The sequence below is a fragment of the Panthera onca genome, chromosome D1 (genome assembly GCF_046562875.1).
Source record: "Panthera onca isolate mPanOnc1 chromosome D1, mPanOnc1 haplotype 2, whole genome shotgun sequence".
Lineage (NCBI taxonomy): Eukaryota > Metazoa > Chordata > Mammalia > Carnivora > Felidae > Panthera > Panthera onca.
The window spans coordinates 3,301,924-3,315,831 of record NC_138348.1 but is presented as its reverse complement, the minus strand read 5'-3'; the positions used below and the strand labels follow the sequence as shown (position 1 = coordinate 3,315,831).

The 13,908-nt window shown below is 63.9% G+C and overlaps 1 protein-coding gene across 13 annotated transcripts in view; it reads left to right on the top strand.

Annotated features, from left to right (window-relative positions):
• ANO1 (anoctamin 1) overlaps window positions 1–13,908 on the top strand; it is a 140,512-nt gene that overhangs the window by 124,697 nt on the left and 1,907 nt on the right. For all 13 annotated transcript variants that reach the window (XR_013550300.2, XM_078433800.2, XM_078433805.2 and 10 more), the window contains 4 exons: window positions 1,665–1,817; window positions 6,091–6,143; window positions 8,044–8,228; window positions 12,549–12,654. Coding sequence is in view for 12 of the 13 variants with exons in the window: in XM_078433800.2 (XP_078289926.2) it covers window positions 1,665–1,817; window positions 6,091–6,143; window positions 8,044–8,228; window positions 12,549–12,654 (497 nt within the window). In the remaining variant the exon portion in view is untranslated. The remainder of the gene's footprint in view (window positions 1–1,664; window positions 1,818–6,090; window positions 6,144–8,043; window positions 8,229–12,548; window positions 12,655–13,908) is intronic.

Below are 13,908 nucleotides of genomic sequence, written 5' to 3'. Positions count from 1 at the left end.
GCTCCCCAGACGATTTGTCAAGAAGCACCTTGCCGTTGACTCAGAAGGAAAAGCGCGTTAAGACTTTGAAAACTGGAGACGGTGCCGTGTTGAGATACCATTCTCTTTTCTCCTGCAACGAAATCCAAGATGAACCAGAGATGCTCGGGGGGCTCCCTCGCCCTCGTGGACCTCCGTGGACCCCCATGGGCCTGCTCCCTCCCTGGCTGTCTTGTCTCAGCCCTGGGGTCCGGGAGGAGGGTCACCCCTGCCTGCCTGAGGCCAGCGGGAGACCAGGCAGCGAGAAAAGTGGCCCGTCACCGGCTGGGAGACAGGTGCCCCCCAGATTTGGATTCCTGGGGCGGCCGGAGGTTACGTCCCGCTTTCCTGTTGGGTACGGTAAGACCCTGGGGCAGGCCCCTGCCCACCCGGCGAGCGGCCCACCCTGTGGCCCACGCCGTACCCGCTGCCGGTCTCCTCCTGGAGGACGGACCCCCCTGAACGCCTGTGGCACACAATGCCCGAGACCGGAAAGAAGGCGCAGCTGGGAGCCCAGCCCCAAGCCATCACCGGCTCCCCTGCCTGCTTCGAGATCCACCAACAGGAGGCAGCACCGGGCGGGAGCGGGGACCCCACGGCCTCGGGCACCAGCAGCCCACACGGGGCCCACAGCCAAGCTCGTCTGAGGCCTCTGTCACCTCTAGAGCCGCCTTCGGGCAAGACCACGTCCATACAAGCGTCCCGCGGAGGCCCCCGGGCCCAAGGAGAAGCCAGTGGCCCGGCTCCCAGACGGAGGCTCCCCTGGGGCCCCACCTGCGGCGCTAACAATGGCCACACTCAGCCTGCCGGGCACACGGTGACATTCTGCCGGCTTCCTTGTTTACCGCCTGGCAGCCAGGGCCCTTGGACAGACTTACAGTTCCTGAACCGGCCTCCCCCGTTCGGTTCCGTGCAGCAACCTTTACCTGACCTCTCCCCGGAGCCCGGCTCCGCGCTGGCCGCGGTGCCCGAGGGCGAAGCCCCACCACCGGCTTGCTGACCGTGAGGATGATGGGCAAGAGGAGGGACACGAGGCGGACCGTCCTGGACAGTGGGTCCAGCCGGCTCCCCTAGGCCCCATGGGAGGGGACGACGGGGCTCTCGGAGACCAGGGATGGTGGCGGGACCCCTGGCTGCTCAGGACTGCCCCCACCAGGCCCTTGCCAGCCCCGGCACGGCAAGGGCACCGAGGCTGGGCCTTCCTGCACACAGGGCCTTTTCCCCGTGATCTGGTAGGATGAGATGTTCGATACGCCAGTGCATACCGTTATTCTGGGGTCAACACTGAGGGCCAGAGCAAAATGTGGAATCCTCCCTACAGCCCCCTCCTAGCCCGGGGTCACCCAGGGTTGCAGTGGGTGTGTCCCCCGGGCCCTTCTTACGTGGGTGCAGGGGACACGTCAGAGGCAGGACGCGAGCCAGACCCAGCCCACACAGTTCAGCTTGGGGCACGTGGGGCCGTGCATCCTGCCGTGGGGTCCCACTGTGGGGACCGCTGTCATGACGCCCTGCCATGGAGATCCGCCATGGGGACCGCTGCCATGGGGTCCCACTCTAGAGATCCGCCTTGGGGGCCACCGCCACGGGGCCCCACTGTGGGGGCCGAGGGGCACAGCAACGAGCTAATTGTCCTGCTCTCCTTGCAGTAATCCAGTTTGGCTTTGTCACCTTGTTCGTCGCGTCCTTCCCCCTGGCCCCACTGTTCGCGCTGCTGAATAACATCATCGAGATCCGCCTGGACGCCAAAAAGTTTGTCACCGAGCTCCGCAGGCCGGTGGCTGTCAGGGCCAAAGACATCGGTGAGTGACCCTCGGGAGCCGGCTCTCAGGGCACGCCGGGTTTGGGGAGGGAGTCCTGCTCCCCAGGAGCCTGACCCAGAGCCGGAGGAGTGGGGTCAGGCACGTGTCCCCCTGGGCTCCTTGCCGCGCCTGTGCTGGGTGGAGACTCGGGGGCCGGGTGTGGGGGGCTCGAGACGTCGAGGCTCCTGCACGCCCCCGCCCCAGCCCCGGGCCTCCTGAGAGCGTCAGTGCCTCGGATGTGTGCGTGTCCCCGCAGCCTGCTGCACGAGGAGGTCCCCGAGGCGCACGTGCTCTCCCAGGCCCTCCGCACCACCCCTCTCCTGTCCGTGTGGCCCCCGGAGCACAGACAGAGCTAGACAGATGGGCAGTCTGTAGCGTGTCGTGTATTCAGTCAGCATTCACAAACAGGAAAGGGGAGGCGGGAAGGGGCCCCTCCCACTGACGCACGAAGGGCACTGCATGGCTTGCCTGTGGGGTCAGGGCCCACGGGGTGTTAACCCCGAGTCACTAAGGGTTCCTCATGGGGGCGCAGGAGAGAGGCTGGGGGTTTCGGGAGGCCGCGCTTGCGGGCATCGTGGGAACTGACCACAGTGTCACCCGTGAGGATGATTCTCTCCACGTGAGTCGACTTAACTAAACCAGGACCCCGTTTTCAAGGTGAAGGCAAGGAAGGTCCCACCGTATCTTGAAATGAGATGGAAAATCACAAAGACGCACCGAAGTCCCGTTTCACACAACTTTAGTTAGAACGGCCCGTCTGTGCTCACTGACAGAAGACACAAAGACTGAGTGGCCTGTTAGGCAAGTTGTCACTTCCCTGAGACCAGGGCGGGACGCCATCAGGGCAGACGTAACCTTGCTGAACCGTGGGGGCTTCTCTGGCACCTGGCCCTGGATCATCCTTGTGGGAAACGCCTGTCACCCATGTGGACGACTCAGTGCCACGCTTTGAGGATGAACCCCGGAGGGTTACGCCGGGTTTGGGGGAGGGGCCTTGACCATTTCCAGGGGCCTTCAGTGTCGGGTCCTCCAAGGAACCTCTCGAGGAAGCCTGGGGAAATCCTCAGTCCCGTTTACCGGATGGGGAGACTGAGGCCAGGTAGTTAACAACGCTGAGCGGGAACCGGAGACAGGAAACCCCCAGCGCCCCCCACCCCCGCCCCGGTCTCCCATTCCTGTGCACGTCCGTGAGAAGAGGCTTTGCCTGGAAAAGCTTACATTGCACACCAAAGTCCCCAGAAGGAAAGGGCCGCTTGCCAGGCGCTCCCTGGACAGCCCTTGGGAATTCTGGAGCCCTGTGGCGGTAAAGACAAGAGTGTGGCCTCCCCGACAAAGGCCTGATTCTCAGGCGCCCAAAGGCCCCAGGCGAGCCCACAGTGGGTGTGTGTTTGCTTTGACCCCTTGGCTTGTCAGTGATTCCCCTGCGGCCGCGTCCTGAAACTCGCCAACCCATCGGGCTGAGAGGGAGCGCCTGGGCCACCTCCCCTCCCTGCCCGCCGCCAGTGAGGCTGGGATGCCCGTCTTCATTCTTTTGCCCACGGCTCCCCTTTCCTCCCCGTTCTTACGGGTCAGCTGCTCACTTCCTGGTTCCTGTCTGCTCGGCTGGAGGCATAAGCTGCCGGGTTTTCACGGGGTGTTTATGGTCTCCTTCACCGTAACCTTTCCTCGAACAGGCCTCTGTGTTGCTCCTGTGATCCGTGTGCGCCCCGAGGGGACACGCGGCCCCAGGGGCCCCCACGGCCTGCGCCCAGGCGCCAGGGGCGGCTCCGAGGGGAGGCGCTGCGGGGACCCAGCTCCCTGCCAGGGGGAACCCGGCCCCGGCTTCCCAGCCCTGACCTGTGACACCAGGCTCTTTGGAGCCTTCCTGGCGAACAGCCGCTGCCCGCGTTCAGCTCCTGGGCACCGCGTGTGGTCGGGCGAGACTGAACACCTGCCCGTCTCGTTCTCAGAAATGGGGTTTAGCGTCCCCCGGTGCGGCGGGGACACCTTGAAGACTGAGACCGCGCCCCCCCACCCCCCTGCCGAGATTCTCAAGGAGCCGGAAGGTTTTCGTCTTGTACCTGGCGCTCATTGGAGCATCGTGTGCTCTCTACAGCGTGCGGCCGAGTAGCTCAGAGGGACGGTCAAGACGCAGACAGAGACTGACCCTGCGGGCGGGGCTGGCGTCCTGGGTTTGCTCGTCTTGAACAAGACCCCGTGATTTCGGCACGGGGTCCCCCCAGCGGATCTCGGGTCTAGACACACAGAGACATCCTGGGGCCCGTGGGCCGGGCTCCTCAACACTCCCATTGCCCAGGCTTGCCTCCTGTGGCCCGTTGGCCTGTCACCTGTCTCCTTTCCCCGCACTGCGCTCGGGTGGGTCCGCCTCCCCCGGGAGCGCCAGGCTTACCCATGGCCCAGCGCCTCGTCGGCGAGGTCTCAAACCCAGAGCCCGCGGGGCCAGGCGGCCATGTGAAGGAGTGAACAGCAGGCCCAGAGGATGCTCTCATGGCACAGAGCAGCGGGCACTCCCTTCGTCCGTGACCCGTCCTCCCGCTCAGCGGGGACTGGACTTGGGAGGCTTCCGTGGTGGCTCCGGCCTGCAGAGAACAGAACCGCAGTGTGTGGCCCGGCCAGGAGGGGGCGCCCCCACAGCCATGGCGCCGTGCCAGCCCCCGCGGACCAGAGCGGGGCTCTCTCAGGGGCTGTGGGTCCAGGTTTTTAAAAACACATCATCCTGCTTTGCAAGCACCAGTCAATGTTTTTTAAGTCGCACGTGAGCGAGCTCGACGAAACACCCCCGTGCCAGGATGTGAAGGGCTCTCCGCCCTCTTGCGGGCACTCGGCAACGTGGACCCGGGAGCGCCGAGCCCCCAGGTGCCAGACAGCACGCTGGACGCCCGGAGAGACGCAGGGAGGAGCAGCTCGCGGCCCGCAGCCCACCCGGGAGCCCGGAGTCTGCAGAAGGGTCTCCCAGCCCCGAGCAGCAGGCAGGAAGCACCGGCAGCTGACCTTGCGGGGACACGTCACCCCTGCCAGGGCCGCGGCCCGCTCACCCCCATCCCCGCCGGCCCCCGTGAGGGGAGACAGGCAGGGTGGGTGCCCGCCCGTGCTGTTCCGGCGGGAAGGCGCCTTGAGAGCCGCCCCGGTCGTGGAGAAGGTCCGGTCCTGGCTCCCTCGGGTGCTGGAGCTGCTCGCCGGAGGCGGGGAGGCCACCCTCGCTTCCCACGCGGCCTGGCGGAGTTGGGTCTGCCGCGCGGAGCTCAGCGGCTGCGTCTGAGCCTGTGGCCTCCGCTTCTGGGCCCCGCAGGCCTGCACTCTTGCTGTCTTTGCAGACACCACGGGCCCGGGTGGCCCCCCAGCGCCCCCCGCGAGGGCAGAAATGCCCACGTGTAGCTCTCCCTGGCCATGCCTGCAGCGGTCTCCACCCTGGGTGGAGGAACCCCACCCCGCCGTCCTCTTGCACGACGACAGGAGCACCAGACCTCTGTCCCCATCTCAGATGGGTCCGGGACAGGGAGGGACCACCGGGACTGGGCTCTGAGCCCACCAGCTGCCCATGACGCGTGCCTGGCCCAATAGGGCCCCGCTAGGCTGGAGGAGGAGGGGGGCAGTCAGGGGCCTAAGGGGCAAGGCCGCCCGGGCCCTCAGACAGGGCACTTCCTCCCCGGGGCCCTGCTCCCCTCACCTCTGCTGGGGAGGCCGGCAGAGGAACATGCGTTTGTCCGGCGCTGGGCGGGGCCCCCTCTGCTCAGCCGTGATTAGGTACAGGACAACCCCGGGCTGGCGGAAACCGGGGCTCCCGGATGGGAAGCGTCTCGCACCTCGCTGCTGTCACGTGAAGCTCAGGTCGTGAGGCCGGCGTCGCCAGCCAGGGGCCCTGGTACCGCTCGTTGGCCCGGACACTACGTCTGGTCTGTCCCTAGACACAGTCCTAGGACCACAGCTGCGCAACGGGTCTAGGACACCCGAACCTCGCGGGCTTGGACCCTTAGGGGCAGGAACCGCACCCAAAGTGAGTCTTTGTCTCTCTAGAAGGAAGGGCTTTATCCACGCCAGTTAGCAGTGTGAACAGGTTCACGGGAAAGGCAGCAGCTGATTTGAAGCACCTTTTTCAGAAGCTACAACTTGCAGGTTACAAACAGCTCTGTCGTCAGCCAGGGCCCCCCCCCCCCGGAGCTCCAGAACATCTCCTCACCTCCATGCATCACAGCGGGCCCACTGGCCGGCAAGCCCGAGTCACTGAGATCCGGGTGCAAGGGGGGGTCTTGAAACCGCTGCTCTCCTCCCCCAGGAATCTGGTACAATATTCTCCGAGGTGTCGGGAAGCTGGCGGTCATCATCAACGTAAGTGACGCCGGGGACGTCTGCTGAGTGGAGGCCCCGGCCGAGCTGACACGCGGCGGGGCGCCCTTCGCAGGGAAGCTGGGTGGGGTCCCTGCCTCCGACTCCGGTGCGGCCCCAGCCTGGCGGAAGCATCTCCTGTCTAGACACGTCCCTTGGTCGTATTGAGGGGTTGGGATGAGCGGTGGATGGGAATGGCAAGTTCTTCTCGACCTTTTTCTATAACCTTGAGCCAAATTCTCCATATGTCCACCCTGGCTCTTAGGTCCACTCTCTCCCCAGTGTCCTGAGAATACGAGAGAGAGAGAGAAGACAGAAATTACTCCGTAGCAATCATTCTGTTCCTCTTTTAAAAACTTAGCTTTTCCCCTTTATATAAAACGCATGCCTATTCCCCAGAGGTTCCGGAAACGCAGAAACATGCAGATAAGGGGGCGAAGCCTGCCATCCCCCACGCCCCCACCCCCCCACACACACACACCTGGAGCTCACTAAGCATTTTGCTTTCCCCACCAGACTCCTGCCCGGGCAGCCCTCCTCCCCAGAATCTCATGCACACCTTCCTGCCCCGTGGTGCCACCCACCCTCCCGGCCTCTCCTGCCTCTGAGCCTACAGGTTACAAGGGCAGTGGCCCCTCTGTCACGCCAACCGGCCCTCAGTCTCCCCTGCAGCCGCCCGTCTAGGTCCACGTGACCGTGCTGGGGCCAGGACCGCCCTGGGCTGAGCTGTCCGGTGGTCCCTAACACGTGCTTCCGCGCCCAAGGCTGAACCCCGGGCGTGCAAACCCCAGAGAGCCTCACGGGTCCACCACCCTGGGACCCTCGGCCCTCCGCCTGCTGGCCGTGCCCGAGCCCCCAGAAGCTGCCTGTTTGCACACAGGCGACTGCTCTCAGGAGTAGGCACAGCCTGGGGCCTGCACCATGCTGGGTCGGGGTCGGGGTCAGGGTCAGGGCGAGGCCTGGGGATCCGGCCCCCACAGCACAGGAAGTAAAGCTCAGTCCCGGAGAAGGGACCCTCAGAGTCCCCCGACGCTGCTTTCCCTGCCGGTGGCCGCCCCCCTGCCCAGTCGAGGCTTTGAAACCCCTCGTTAAAGGGCCACGGCGGGCAGAGCGGGCAGCCTGGACAGCGACGGCCCCTCATCCCGACCTGGGTGGCTGAGCACAGGGCTCTGAGGCGGAGGGCGGTGCTGGAACAGGGGACAGTCTCCCTGGGGCACAGGGGTGCTGCGAGCAGCTGGAAACATCTCATGGGAACAACCAACAGCAGTAGTAACGGCAGCTAACATTTATCGAGCATCTAGAATGTTCCAGGCCCTTCCAGGCTCTTTGCACACATCCACCCATTCACACACACGACCTTCAGGGCAGGGGCTGTCATGGCCCACCTTACGTGCCAGACAACAGAGGCACAGAGAGGTCAGGCGACTTGCCCACCACCACACAGCCAGAAAGAGGCCAGGCTGGACCTCACCTGAGGCCGTCAGGCTCCGGGGCCCTGCGCTGCCGTTGGCACCACACGGGCTGCCCCCAGAGACGGCTCTGGAATACATGGCCGTTTACCAAGACCTTTCTACCCCCACGTTCCCTCTCAAGCGAGCCAGGAAGGCGAAGCACGCAGAGCACAGAGAGGTTAGGGACCCACCCAAGGCCACACAGCCGGTGAGAGGCAGCATTTGTCCCCGGGACTTCTTGCTGGGGGTGTCCTGCTCCCTGCCCCCAGGCCCTCCCCTTCGGCTGCCAGGGGGGCCTCCGGGAGTGCCTGGAACTCTCATTTCTTCGCTCAACACGCTGCTCACGTGGCCAGCTCGTGGGCAGAGGGTCACGTGGCCAGGCCCGCTCGGGGCGAGCCCCCCTCCCCCACCCAGCCGGGGGTCCGCGCTCACCCCGCTGTCCCCTGGCCCAGGCGTTCGTGATCTCCTTCACGTCCGACTTCATCCCTCGCCTGGTGTACCTGTACATGTACAGCCAGAACGGGACCATGCACGGCTTCGTCAACCACACCCTCTCCTCCTTCAACGTCAGTGACTTCCAGAACGGCACGGCCCCCAACGACCCCCTGGATCTGGGCTACGAGGTGCAGATCTGCAGGTACGGCTCTCAGCATCTCTCTTGGGGCGCTTCTGGGCAAACCCCAGTTCGAGTGAGGGCTCTTTCAGGGGCAAGCCCCAGAACGGTGGCACCAGGAGGGGCTTTATTGGTTCCTTTGGTTGTTGAGCAATTGCTTTCGTGTTTATTTAGTATTTTGAGAGAGAGAGAACGTGAGCAGGGGAGGGCCAGAGAGAGAGGGCCAGAGAGGGTCCCAAGCAGGCCCCGCACTGTCAGTGCAGAACCGGATACGGAGCTCGGACTCATGAACTGTGAGATCATGACCGGGGGTGAAATCAAGAGTCAGACATTTACCGACTGGGCCACCCAGGTGCCCCCTGTGAGCTCCTTTAACTAAGGAGGCCAGGACAGCTTCAGGCATGGCTGGATCCAGGGGTCACAGCTTGCCATCCGGCCCCCCTCTGGCACTGCCTCCCAGCTTTGCCTTACTCCGTGGTGGTGTTGTGTTCTGGTGGGCAGTGAAGACGCCCTCTCTGCTCAGCCAGGCCAGGGGCAGAACGTCTTTCTCAAGAGTCGACGTTGAATCTCGCTGGGCTGCCCATCCCTAAGTGAAGCACTGTGGCCAGAGGGTAGAGGCTAGACCTGGGTCATGTGCCAGGGTGTGGGGTCGTGGCTAGAGAATTGAGAAGCCCTAAGGAAGACTGGGCGCGCTGACTTGGAGAAGAAGTCATGGATGAGACGGCCAGACCTGGGGGGGCCCCCCATGGCCAGACACCAGGGGGTGTGCAAGGAGCACCCCAGGAAAGATGGAGACAGGATCAGGCATGGGAGGCAGAGCTGAGACCTGGCCGTTCCCTGGGCCTCTTCCACACCTGGGTTAGGGTCTGCGGACCCGGGAGCGGGTGGCACGGTCCCAGCTATCCAGGGACCTCTCTGCAGATCAGGGTAAAGGGGAGGCAGGTGGAGGGTGGATGGTGGGGGGCGGGGGTGGTAAGTGCAGGGGCGGGGCAATGCGGACAAAAGCAGGGAGGAGGGAACCGGTGTGAGCTCGTCTAACTCAGCTGAGATTCAGAAACGCAAGACCTCAGAGGCCAAGAGCCCAGCCACGGAGCCCGCGCGGTAGAGCTCGGCGGGTCCTTGCCCCACTTTACACCTAGTCCGATAGACTCGTTCATACGTCTCCATCACGTCGGCCAACTGAAGGGGAGTTGGGGCAGGGGTGGGGGGCGACTGCCAGGCTCCAGGGTACCGATGGCGGCAAGAAGTAGCTTCCAGCAAAAAAAACAGGCCCAGGAACTGGAAAACCAGCAGCACCGGGGCCTTTGGAAAAGGGAAGCAGGCCTGCCTGGCTTCGGGGCTCCGGAGGTCCTGTGGACAGCAGGTGCTCGCGGCTGGCCCTGCGTGACGACAGCCAGGGCGGGGACGGCGGCGGAAAGGAGCGAGTGAGAGCGAGGCCGGCCAGGTAGAGAAGGCGCGTAATACAGCCAGTCCCGCGACACAGCCCGGTTCCCAGAAGCCCACCCACCGACTCGCTTCGGCGGGTTCGGAATCGGGCACGGAAATCCCAGGAAAGGCCCGGAATGGTCTGCTGCCAGCTTCGGGGTGGTGACCTGGGGAGGGGACGGCGTGGGGGGCTGGAAGTGCAGGGAAGGGGGCCTCTGGCCCCCTGGGTCTCCTCTCCACCAGCGCCTCATCTGTGTTGTCTGAAGGCTCCACGCTAAGCACACAGGCTCGACCACGTTGCTAAGGGTCCGTTTTAGAGCAAGAATAATAACGAACAGAGAAGGCACGGAGACGTGTTCACGTTATCAGAAATTCCCTCTGAAACGTCAGTGTTGCCATTTACGAGGTTAGCCTCGGTTTTCCGGAACCGGACGCTGGGTCCCAGACACTGGCTGAGGAAGCAGCTCTGTCCCATGCATCAGCCCAGGGTCCTGGCCACGTGGGGGAGGGGCCAGGGACACAGGGCCGGGACCCGTTTGTACGTGTCTTGTTTTTTCCCCCATGGACTCAGAAGACCGTGGGTCAGACCGCTCCGCTCCCTGGGATTCAGGCCCCAGCCAGGCCTTACCCGCCACCCCCGCCCCCCCAACCCTTGGCCAAGATCCTGCACCGCGGGCCTGGGAGCTCCGGGCCTCTGCCAGCCGCACCCACGCACGCTGCCTCTCACAGGAATTGGTGGCAGGGGGTGCGCCAGCCTGGGGCGGTGGGTGTGGAGAGACGCAGAGCAGCACTGAGAACTGTCATCGCTGCTGGCTACCACTTATCCCTGCACCAAGACAGGCACTGTTCCATCTGATCGTCACAGCCACCCCCAGAGAGAGCGTTAGCATCCTCCCCATGGGGGCTGGCAGGCAGAGCTGGGAAGGGGAGAGTAAGACCGTCTCTGATAGACGTCGGTGCAGATGGCAGCAGGTGGCATCGGGACAGGTCTGTAAGTGGGCTTTGAGGGATGCGTAGGAGTTTGCCAGGGAGCCCAAACATACTTTCCAGCACAGAAAGGAGAGGGAGGAGCAGGTGTGTGTGGCCTCTGACGCTGGAAGAACAGGGGCTGCCTGTTCCCATCAGAGAGCAGGTCGAGCGAGTCCTGTGTCACCGTGCAGCTGGCACCCAAGTGCACGTTCCCCCGCCCGGTCCTGTCTCTGGGTTTGGCAGCTCAGTGCCGAGTGGTTCCTCAGAGACTCCCATCCAGCTCGCTCTAGAAATAAAGCTCCGTGGGTGAGGGGCCCTGTCTGTAGTGGGTTCCTGAGTGGCCACCCCCGAAACGGGGGCCGGAATGTAGTAGCTGTTCAATAAATGCTTCTCGTGTGACTGAGAAGATGGCGACTGAGGCCCAGAGGGGCCAGGCCGTTGCTCGGGAACACACAGCAAGGCGGTCACTGGCTCTGGATGCAGGCCAGGGCTGTGCCCGCAGAGCCAGGTGCTTACTCTTCTGGTCCCCTCCACCGGACCTCAGCTTTTCGGTGCCCAGCAGGTGCGCCTACGGCCCGGCCCCCGGAAACCGCCCCCGCCACAGCTCTGATGGCTTTGGGGAAGCCTTTGCCATGCGTACCACAGGGTCAGCGCCATTAAAGCCAACAGCATCCCCTGAAATTGGAGGGCCTGGGTGGAGGCGGGACCCTGGGTTGTCATCCTCACCCCGCCTCCAGAAACTGGTCATCTCGGGACCTCTGAGAACGAGAGGGCGGGCCGGGCCCTCTGAGGCGGGGGGGGGGGGGTAGTGCGCGATGGCAGGGCGGTGACAGGCAGGCAGTGAGGACGGTGCTCCGTGGAACGAGGGTCAGTGGGGGAGAGGGTGTCCGCCCAGGCAGGGGGCAGCGGGCAGCATCTACACCTGGTAACCCAGGGAGGGGGATGGGCCGGTGTCATGTGGAGATAAGGAGGGGACAGCCAAGAAGCTTCAGCGGGAAGAGAGGAAGGAGGTGCCCCTGCGGTGCTGGGTCCCGTGGGGCCAGCAGGCAGGCAGGGGGACAGTTGGCTGGCGGGTCCTGTCCCCACCAGTCGCGTGTTTGACCTCATACTTGGGCTGCTTTCGGAGAATGTGTGTTGGTCTGTTTTGCAGCAGTCTCCACAGTAGACAGGAGAGACTGGAGAGGTGGGTTTCAAACCTGGGGTTCGTGGAACCCAGCGGGGGTCTTGTGGACGGTGGGCATTGGGCTGAGGTTGGGGGGGCTCCAGGCTTGGGAAACCAGGCGCCCCCACTTGCTCTGTGTGACCCACTAGAGTCTCAGGTGAGATTCCTGTTAGGAAGAAGGGCTTTGCTGCCTTTAAAAGTCTGGAACCTCATGGGGCGCCCGGGGGGCTCAGTCGGTTCAGCGTCCGACTTCGGCTCAGGTCATGATCTCGAAGTTAGTGGGTTCGAGCCCCGCGTCGGGCTCTGTGCCGACAGCTCAGAGCCTGCAGCCTGCTTCGGATTCTGTGTCTCCCTCTCTCTCTGCCTCTCCCCCCCTCCCCCACTCGCACTCTCTCTCTCTCTCTCTCTCTCTCTCTCTCTCTCAAAAATAAAGAAACATTACAAAATAAAAAAGTTTGGAACCCCAGGACCGGATGGTCCCAGAGTCGCCTGCTGTGAGCTCATATGGATGGGCCCGTGGGGCCACGTCGCGGTGTCTGCGTTTTCCATGAAGCCCCTCGGGCCCTGCCCAGCCCTCGGGGGTCCAGGCCCCCCCCCCCCCCGCCCTCCAACACCGAGAGTGACTCACCCACCGTGTGAGCGGCTGGTCTGGAGCCTCTTCCGCCAGGGAGGGCCGCCGCGGTGGTGGTGGCCCGAGAGCTGGCAGAGGCCTTCCTGAGGCCACAGGGCGCCGGCCGGAATCCGGTTCCTGCTCGAAGACCCACACTGATGCCTGGCCATGTCTGCAGGTACAAGGACTACCGGGAGCCCCCGTGGTCGGAGCACAAGTATGACATCTCCAAGGACTTCTGGGCCGTGCTGGCAGCCCGGCTGGCCTTTGTCATTGTCTTCCAGGTACGGAAGGTCCCCGTTCCCGGAAGGTTGGAGGGTTGGGCCCTGAGGAAGCACCGTGAGCCCAGGACAGGGTCGGAAGGCAGGAGCTAGCCGGCAATGGGGACGTTTAGAGGCCTGGGGAAGTTACTCTGAGGCCCCCGAGGGAGGGACCTGAGGTCACCATAGCTCCATATAAGTGGCTTTTATTGAAGGAGACAGTCTCCCCTCTCGGCCTCTCAGTGTCTGTGTGTATCAGGAGACATCCCCAGAGGACAGGACCGGTACAGGCAGGAGGCCAGGGGGTTCCCCGCTGACTGCAGACCCCAGCCAGGAGCCAGGGGACCCAGCCCCACCTGGTCTCTAGGGAGGAGACGGCTTAACTCCGAGGCCGAAGTGACTCCCAGTGGATGGGACCCCAGACTGGGGACCGCACCGGTACACACAGCACCTGAGGTCCCAGAGATGGGGGAGCAGCCTTAGCCACGTGGGCCCAGCCACGGTTCCATTCACGTGTGTCCCACTAGCATCTGGAATCCCAAGAACTGGGTTCAGGCCTCCGCTCTGCCTTTTACACACACTGCGGCTGCGGGCGGGACTTCTGCCCCCCCCCCCTTCCTTGAGGCCGTGCTGCCTCACCTGTCAGCTTTCCAGAACACTCTGCAATAGGAATAACTAGTGTCTGGGGCTGAGTTTACCAGAAGCAGAGCCTGAGACAAGGATTCTGTGCAAGTGGGTTACTGGAGGAAGCCTCCCAGGAGAGGGGAAGGGAGTGCAGCGGAGAGGGAGTCTCAGCGGGAGACAGCCTCACCCGATCTCGCGAGAGCTCCAGAGCATGAGCCCCAGCACACGTGGGCCCACCTTGAGGCAAGAGAGCGCCTCTTGTCCGCCGGTGTTGGCTGGTCATTGGCCGCAGGCCGTTCAGGCCGGGAAGAGGCAGACAGGAGGGGGCGGTTCCCTGGAGAGGAGGCAGGTGTGAGCGTCAGCAGCCAGCACTGGCCGCAGCTGGGGGCTGGGGGCACCACCCAGGAAAGGCAAGAGGGTGAGGGAGGGCACCAGCACCATCCACAAGGTGTCTAACTCAGCCGGATGTGCCGACAAACGATCACTGGACAAGAGTTTTAAAAACAGATTTCGGTTTTTCTGTAAAAGCCCATCATTTGCTTTCTGCGCACCAGAAACTTCCCCAGGGAGGGAGCGGACTTTTCGGGTAGCCCTGGGAGGCCTTGCGAGGTGAAGACGGGGCTGTGGAATCATCAGAGACTTAGGTTCCATCCC